At 41.7% G+C, this 7,979-nt stretch overlaps 1 protein-coding gene across 1 annotated transcript; it reads left to right on the top strand.

The window, feature by feature from the left end:
- Positions 1-515: 515 nt before the first annotated feature.
- On the top strand, positions 516-6,879 carry opn8b (opsin 8, group member b; the record flags this gene model as incomplete). Its single annotated transcript, XM_079180737.1, has 4 exons — positions 516-597; positions 5,021-5,314; positions 5,688-6,016; positions 6,547-6,879. The coding sequence occupies exons 1-4, from the start codon at positions 528-530 to the stop codon at positions 6,877-6,879; spliced, it is 1,026 nt and encodes a 341-aa protein (XP_079036863.1). The 5' UTR covers positions 516-527.
- Positions 6,880-7,979: the final 1,100 nt, after the last annotated feature.

Here is a 7,979-nt window from a genome sequence, read left to right as displayed (position 1 = left end):
AGCTAAGTACAACCAAATGCTGAATAAAGCAATTTTAGCCGGTTAAAAAAGAAATGGGCTTCACCTTTTACACCTGCACGTTGCTTTCATGTTCTTTAAAAAAGAAAAAAATGTTTTAATATATATATAAATGTTTTAAATATTAAGAAGGATAAATTGTAACACTGACTAGTAATTTAGAGTCTCCACTTTTTCCCTCACTTTGAGTGAGTTAATGAGTCCAACGCGCAGCGACACAGTGGAGGTTGATGGCTGATGGTTGCTCTGCCCTTCAGAACGTGAAGCCCCCTCTCCACGCACCTTATACAATCCACAGGCATTCAGCTCGTTCAGAGGACGCCAGTACGCAGCGCTGCGGGCGGATGACTTCTCGCGTCTCTGCACCCATAGGCTACTTGAGAACAGATGGATTTGACGCCGTGGCGCATCAACAGCGGCACATTTGGACTTTTTCTTCATTCCATTAAGACGGATCACTTATTCTCTGCTTTTATTATTATTATTCTCTGTTGCTGATTAGAGTCCTCATGGATATCTACACCTCCACGTTATCACCAGCGCTGGACATCGGCGCAGGTTGTTATCTGCTGTTCGTGGGTAAGTTAAAAGCCGTGCGTAAGCTTGAGTAAACAAACAAAAAAATAATAAATTGCTGATATAGCTGTCTCAGTTATGTGTGAGGGAGAAATAGTTATACTGGATTCAGTTCTTGCAAACAGGATAAAAAAAACATAATCCATATTTACGCACATTCCTGCTGATGGATAAACGTCTCTTTGAAATTCTGAAGTCTACCAGTTTTCTCTTCTAACGTTTTGCTCCCTCTTCTGAAACTTTCAGACAACACTTGTTTTCAAAGCGAGCTTAAAACAAGCTTAAATGGGTATCCAAGCACACAATAGGGTCCCCACAACGACAACCATTCAGTTTGAAGACTTCAGTTAAGATTAGTGTTAGCAGTGATTAAGGTTAGAGAATGTCTCCAGAGAGGAATGTCCTCCAAAGTGACAAAAGACAAATGAGTGTGTGTGTCAGAGGGCAGCCTTTAACCCTGATGGTATTATGCTGTATATATAGCAGTATATCCAGTGCTTTAATGGAGCTAATTAGTGGGAACATTAAGTCCCTTCATGACTATAAAGAAGACAAATTGGTGAGCATTGGATTGGATGTTATTCTCTCACTGCTTAATTCACAGCACGGGTGAGATATTTGAACTGTAACTCCACACTCATTTCCATTTCACATAACTGACAGTAAAACCAGCTTCAATCATTTGCATGTGGTTGGATTCCTGCAGCTCACAGCTGCTCACGTCCTCCCTCAGGAGTTACCTCATCCCACACAGCTAATAAGATCAAGCAGGTGTATTCAGCTATGGGATGTGACACACACAGAAACGGCTGCCACACATGATATCTGTCTTCATTATAAGGCAGTGCATGTGTTGAATAACCGACAGCAGATTGATAGATTCACAGAGCTTAATGGAAGACGGGCCACGGTGGCTTAGGACAGACGCGCTGTGTTTATATTGGCCAAAGAAAAAAACAGCCAACAGACAGCTGACCCGGATGCAGAATGGGGCAATGCAATACAAGTCCATCATGCAATAAGACCTCCACATTGTGAAGTAATTTGTTTCCTGTAGCAGACTAAAGGACTTGGTGTAGACCTGCTGGTTGAGCGATGACATTCACTTCATATCTGCAGTTCATCCCTGCTCATTCCCTCGTTCTCCACCTGAAGGAGTATCATGGCCGACTCTGTCTTTGTAGTCGACTTAACATGAAAATAAATCAGACTCTTAATTGGAAATGTCAACCAATTCAACACCATTAATACATCGAATATTGTATAACATGTGGTAAAGAACTCAACTCCTGGTTCCCTTCTGTGACCTTTTTTTTTTTTGGTGCAATATGACAACAGCCAATGAGACATAAGACATGGGAAGACATTTCTATGGGAGGAATGCTATAATTACCATTTTATATTGGTGTTAGTTGAACCTGTGGTGGTGGTGGTTAGTGTGAGAGAGAGTGTTCAAATAAAATAATCAATAAAATAGTTAATGAAAGCAAAAATGAGGGTAAAAAAGAGATTTATACGAATAAGAAGACAATTTTTGTGTTTTTTATTGCTGTGTAATTTACATAATGCAGCGCTGACGATTACTTATTATGAGGTGCACATTACTTATTTAGTTCACATCTTGTTGGGACTTTGCCAATGAGTGCTTTTTTGATTTCTTGTTAAAGGAATTTGGGTTTGAGGATTATCATCATTGAGGGTTGCTGTAAATTGAAAATGTTTCAATGATATCGAACTTTAAAGGGGACATCTGATGCGGATTTCCAGGGTCATACATTTTTACGTTCTTTAATGTTAAAAAAACCCTCTTTTTCTCATACTGCCTGTCTGAATACACCTGTCTTTACCTTCTGCCTCAAACGCCCATTTCAACGGAATTGTGTTGCTTCGCAACAGCTTGGGTCCATGTTTACTTGCCGTCAGCTGATGTCACTGCAACAGTAAATAGACTGGGACACATTTCCATTGTGTGTGTTTAAAGATATTAATATCTTGAAAGGAAAACCTCACAGCTCATTTGAAGGCACAGTTTTGTGAAAACCAGCGGTGTTTATTTCTCCATGGATTGAGCGTTTTAATACTTTGACAATATTTATATAGCACTTAGACCTGCTTTATAATAAATAAATTAAAGAAGACGTAAAAATCTCACTTTCTACAATATGGAACCTTTAAGATTTTATTATCAGAATCTGAAACGCCTTATTTCTCCAGTGTGTTTGCAAAGTATGAAATGATATGATAAACCTACAAACAATACAAGAGTATGTTAAAATATGTCTTATATTAAAGTGTGTATTTAAAGGGAACGTCGTACATAACACAGAGCATTGCAATGGGCTCTCGAGAAGGTTCAAACACCTTGTTGTGGCCGTGGTGTGGTGTGATTGGGGGGCGGGGACGAACATGTAACACTCACTTCTCTCGTTGGCATCGGGTTAGAGTGTCAGAGTGTAACATGACAGCTCTGATTCAGGCCACAGGGACAAGCCTCTCAGATGCTTGGAACAAACTGCACAGAAGTGAGGCGTAATGAAGAAGCCAATAAAGACATACACATACAAAAAGTATCATACTGAGTGTCAGGCAGTGCTTGTGGAAAGACCAATTATATTCAACGGTTTCTATAGAAGCTCAAATTCTCGATTGGCCCGGCTGCACTTTCATGAAGGTGATTATCGGCGAGCTGTAAGTTGATGGGTCACTGCTCATTGTGCTTCAGTAGTCCCACAGCTGACGCTGTCCGGTTTAGAGTCCGTTTGGGGAAGATAGAAGCAAAAGAGGTTACAGACCGAGTGGGTCTGTCTCGGTAAGAGACAGAAATGACACATGAGTGACACAAATGTGGGGATAATGATATGAAAAGCCTGTTTTCATTTGAAAGGCTGTTAGCTTACAAGCTCTTTGAGTGACTCTACCGGCAGAGGTGGTGGACATTTTGCGTTGACAAGACCAGTTACCTTCATCAAGAGTGCCGGAGTTTGGAACATGACGCCACTGTGGAGTTCAAGATGCTGAGAAATTATTCATCACCTGTCAAAACCATGAAGCTGAACTGAACTGGTTCACCTTAAAGCTATAGGCGACAGAGAGTGAGCATACAGAGTGCTTCTGGGCTGATGTATTTTGTAGGCTAACAGGAAGGTTAGCGTCGCACTGGTTCCCTTCACAGAAAGCCCACGGCATGTTTAGGTTATTATTATCATAACCTCTGTGGCAAACAAACTTTTATGATACTTACACATTTGTTCAACAAGAAAATTTCCCCAAATTTAACCCGACTTATAGGAACTTTGGAGCGTAAACGCAAACGGCAGAAGCAAACAAACTACACTGTGGTCGAATTTCCCCAGAGGGGTATTTACTGATGTATGTTTGTGTTAACCACAGACCTTATTTCTGGCATCTAACCAAAAACCCATTAAAAAAACACCACTGACTCCGAGACGAAGGAAACTGAATAGCAAAAAAGCAGACTCTTCTCAGATTTTAGGACTAATTCCTGCAGCAACTCTATCGGGTAGCTCTAATTAAAAGTGAAACGCCTCAAGCTAAGCTGGTGCAGGCTCAATAGTTTAGCAATGTTAGTGCTAAGTTTTAGTTAAAAGGATCTGTAACACTTACCGGATTCCCATAATCAGTCTGAATGCGCTGAATGTTACTTCAGTTCGTTTGCTACCTTCTCAGAGTTGCTGATAATGGTAGTTGCCGCCTGAAGAATATGAATTGGTGCCGGAAAACTCTCAGCAATTGAGAACTCTTGAGAACTGGCATATGAGTTTGTGAGGTGTCAGAAATGTATTGGGCTCCAGGAACTCATGGGGTAGACCTAAACCGCAGTTGCAATGTATTTCAGCTAGTAAAACTTGCAGTCTTTTAGGCTAATGCAGTAGCAGATGTACAGAGGAGGTGTTAGTCCCCAAGGTTTTGCTCCATACATTACTAATGGCCATGTGGGCCGAGGTGAAAGGAACTATGAAATTTTAAAAACCTAACAGGAGCATTCAATTCCCTCTGAGCCGTCGCCAGTTGAGGCGTTCATGCTCTGCAAATGGGATTGACTGTATTTCCTGTCTCACTGTATAAATTGACATTTCTTTCTCAGAGGTGCTGTGGCATGAGGTGTCGAATGCAACCTTCCCCGCCATCTCAATGCAGCGGTAACCTTCCTGTGTAGTTGGGTACAGTTGGAAGAGGTCAGGCGCTTACTGCGAGAGTTCCTGTCCCATTCTATGAGGGGGAAAAAACCCATAGAAACCTATTAGAAAACAGTTCGAACTGGAATTAAGGCTGTGTGTTAGTTTGTGTTTGGTAAGTGATAAAAAGAAAACAGCTACACCTAAATCAGGCATCTTCGTGCATTGAATTGATCAACATTGTTCATTCAAACTACTGTGTCCTTCCTTCCCCCTCCTGTCTGTCTCAGCTGTCTTCTCCATCATAGGAAACCTGCTGGTCCTCATCATGGCAGTCACAAGGTCCTCAAGGATGAAGCCGCCGGAGCTGCTGAGCGTGAATCTGGCAGTGACAGACTTGGGAGCAGCTGTCACCATGTACCCCCTGGCTGTGGCCTCAGCCTGGAGACACCGCTGGCTCGGGGGAGATGCTACCTGCATTTATTATGGCGTGGCAGGGTTCTTCTTCGGCATCGCCAGCATCATGAACCTGACCGGCTTGGCCATGGTGCGCTTCATTGTGTCCCTCAACCTGCATTCACCCAGTGAGTAATTCAAGGCTATAAAAACACTGATAGGAACACTCTCTCTATATATACAGTATATATATATATACCTATATTTGTTGTTTTCAACAACATCAAATGTTACGCAACATCAAATGTTGTCTTTGTCTGTTTTTGAATTTACATATATGCAGATTATGTTCTTGTGTATGTTTGTGCACATATACAGTACATCCTATTATCTTTGTACATGTGTATTTAACCAGCTACTGTTGCATTTTTGCAAATTCAGGAATATAGCCTCTTTTTTGCATAACTTGTAAGCTGCTCCACATAAGTGTCTTAATTAAAGGGCCGCTTGTCTCTAACGTACACGTGTGGTTAAACCACCCTTTCCTTTTCTTCTCTGCAGATGAGAAAATCGGCTGGATGCAGGTGAAGATGCTGTGCTTGCTGACTTGGCTGTACGCTCTGGTTTGGGCTGCGTTCCCCTTCATGGGTTGGGGACGGTACGGCCCGGAGCCCTCCGGCCTGTCCTGCTCTCTCGCCTGGGGACAAATGAGACACGAGGGCTTCTCCTTCGTCATCTCCATGTTCTCCTTTAACCTCCTCTTACCTTGTGTCATCATCGTCTGCTGCTACTTTGGCATCGCCTTCAAGCTTTATTTCACCTACAGAAAGACAAGCAACAACACCAACCGAATCCCCAACATTGTCAAGCGCCATCGAAGGCTGTTGGTGGTGAGTCACCACTCTTTCTGATGAGACAGCGCTATCATTGAGGTCTAGGGACTCTCTGTGTAGGTTGGAGTGGATGTCAAGAGAGGGGGGGGGCGACTCTTGACGTTGCAGCTGTGGCTTGCTTGTTAACTGGAGCTACAAAGTTGGCTGGAAAAAAAACAAAATTCTCCAAAAGAATCCTCCAACCCTCAAGTAATTTATTTGAAGATTGTGTTGTACATACATATATATATTCTTAATAACCCCTTGGAGTACAAGCAGCCTACCCCTGGTTGTGAATCACTGGTAAAGAGGCTTTAAAGCCACTCTTGGGCCAACAGACATCTCAATTGTTTAATAACCGGTGGAATGTAACTATTGTTTGGATTTCGTATAAAACCTCAACAGATGGAAGGTAAAGGCGTCTAGCTGAATCTAATGTGCAGCCCCGTCCAAACTACACAAACAAATGGACAAAAAGTGTCTTTCAAATTTGGCTTTTGTTACGTCATGTGGGACTTTAGCTGACTCTGTCCTCTTGTTTTTTGCAGATCGCTGTGGTCATAAGCTTAGGCTTCATGGTCTGCTGGACGCCCTATGCTATAGTAAGCCTGTGGTCTATTGTACACGACAGTAGCAGCATCCCTCCTGAAGTCAGTCTCCTGCCGTGCTTGTTTGCAAAGAGCTCCACCGTATACAACCCTTTGATCTACTACATCTTCAGCCAACGCTTCAGAAAGGAGGTAAAGCAGCTGTGGCTGTACTTCGGCTCGACCCTGTGCCACGTCTCCAACAGCATTAATGACACCGGCGTTTATGAGTCTAGCACTACCGTTAAGTCCAATGTGCAAGTACTGTCTACTTTGGAAGAGATCACGGAGTGAAAGAATTTGGATTGAGAGACAAGAAAGACTTTTTAGCCTCATAAAGTGTTGTCTCACAAACGTTGTAGGTTTTGTCTTTTGTCCAGTACAACAGGTGTGTGCTATTATAACATTACCAGCAGGTTAGTACTGGCCTCTTATGTGTGCGGCCACAAGGAATGAATGGGAGGGCATGTTTGCACAATATGTTAAAATGCTGTGAAAGTTAAGCTAACCAAGCTATAGATTACAGTTAACTCTGTGCGTATAGGTGGCTATACAATCAACCCTTTTTTTCCACACAATACAAACCAAAGGTTGTACAGTTTTTTTACACTACATCAGTATCTTACAGGAAAAACAAATCTCTTTCAGTTCAGAACATTTGCCAATCCGCAGCTGTATGTGCTAAATGTTGATTAAGTGACAGATGTATCATGTTTCATAAGTCTGCCTCTGAAAATGTTTACAAAAATAACACATATTGTTCGTGTTTACCCTGTCTAATGAATGTATGTTGCTTTCTTCTGTCATTTGTTGCAGCAATCTAAATGTTGTACAGTATAAGGAATGTGACCAGCTATTATATTTTAAGGATAAGTTAAGATTGTCACTATTCTTTTCATCTTTGTATTACAAACAAATTTGGACCAAAACCAAACATTTTAATTGTCACGTATAGCCATTAGACTGGTTCATGTCAACATGTCAACAAAATGCTTTTATGGCTCTTTTTTTGTACAGTTTGATATTTGGGGAAATATGTTCATTTGGTTTCTTATTGAGGGTTTGATAAGAATATTGACACCACTTTCATTTTTGAGTATGATAAATATGAAGCTATAGCCAGCTAGCTTAGCCTAGCATAAAGACTGTACGCAGGGGGAAACAGCTAACGTAGCTCTGTCCGACAGGTGACAAAAATCTGCCAAAAAGTGTTTTATGCTTCAGTTTTTGTGTGAAGAAAACAAATGAGATAATGCAATTATGTTATAGGATAACTTTATTCTCAATTGTATGACATTGGTCCATTATTGAGCGAGAACGCTGCAGATTGCATCCGCTAATCCGTTCGGGGCAACTCCTCACTGTCAATTCACATCCTCTATAAGCGCTTGTTT

Source organism: Pholis gunnellus, assembly GCF_910591455.1.
Source record: "Pholis gunnellus genome assembly, chromosome: 19".
Taxonomy (NCBI): Eukaryota; Metazoa; Chordata; class Actinopteri; order Perciformes; family Pholidae; genus Pholis; species Pholis gunnellus.
The sequence above is the reverse complement of the archived record's forward strand: the minus strand, read 5'-3'. Positions and strand labels throughout refer to the sequence as shown.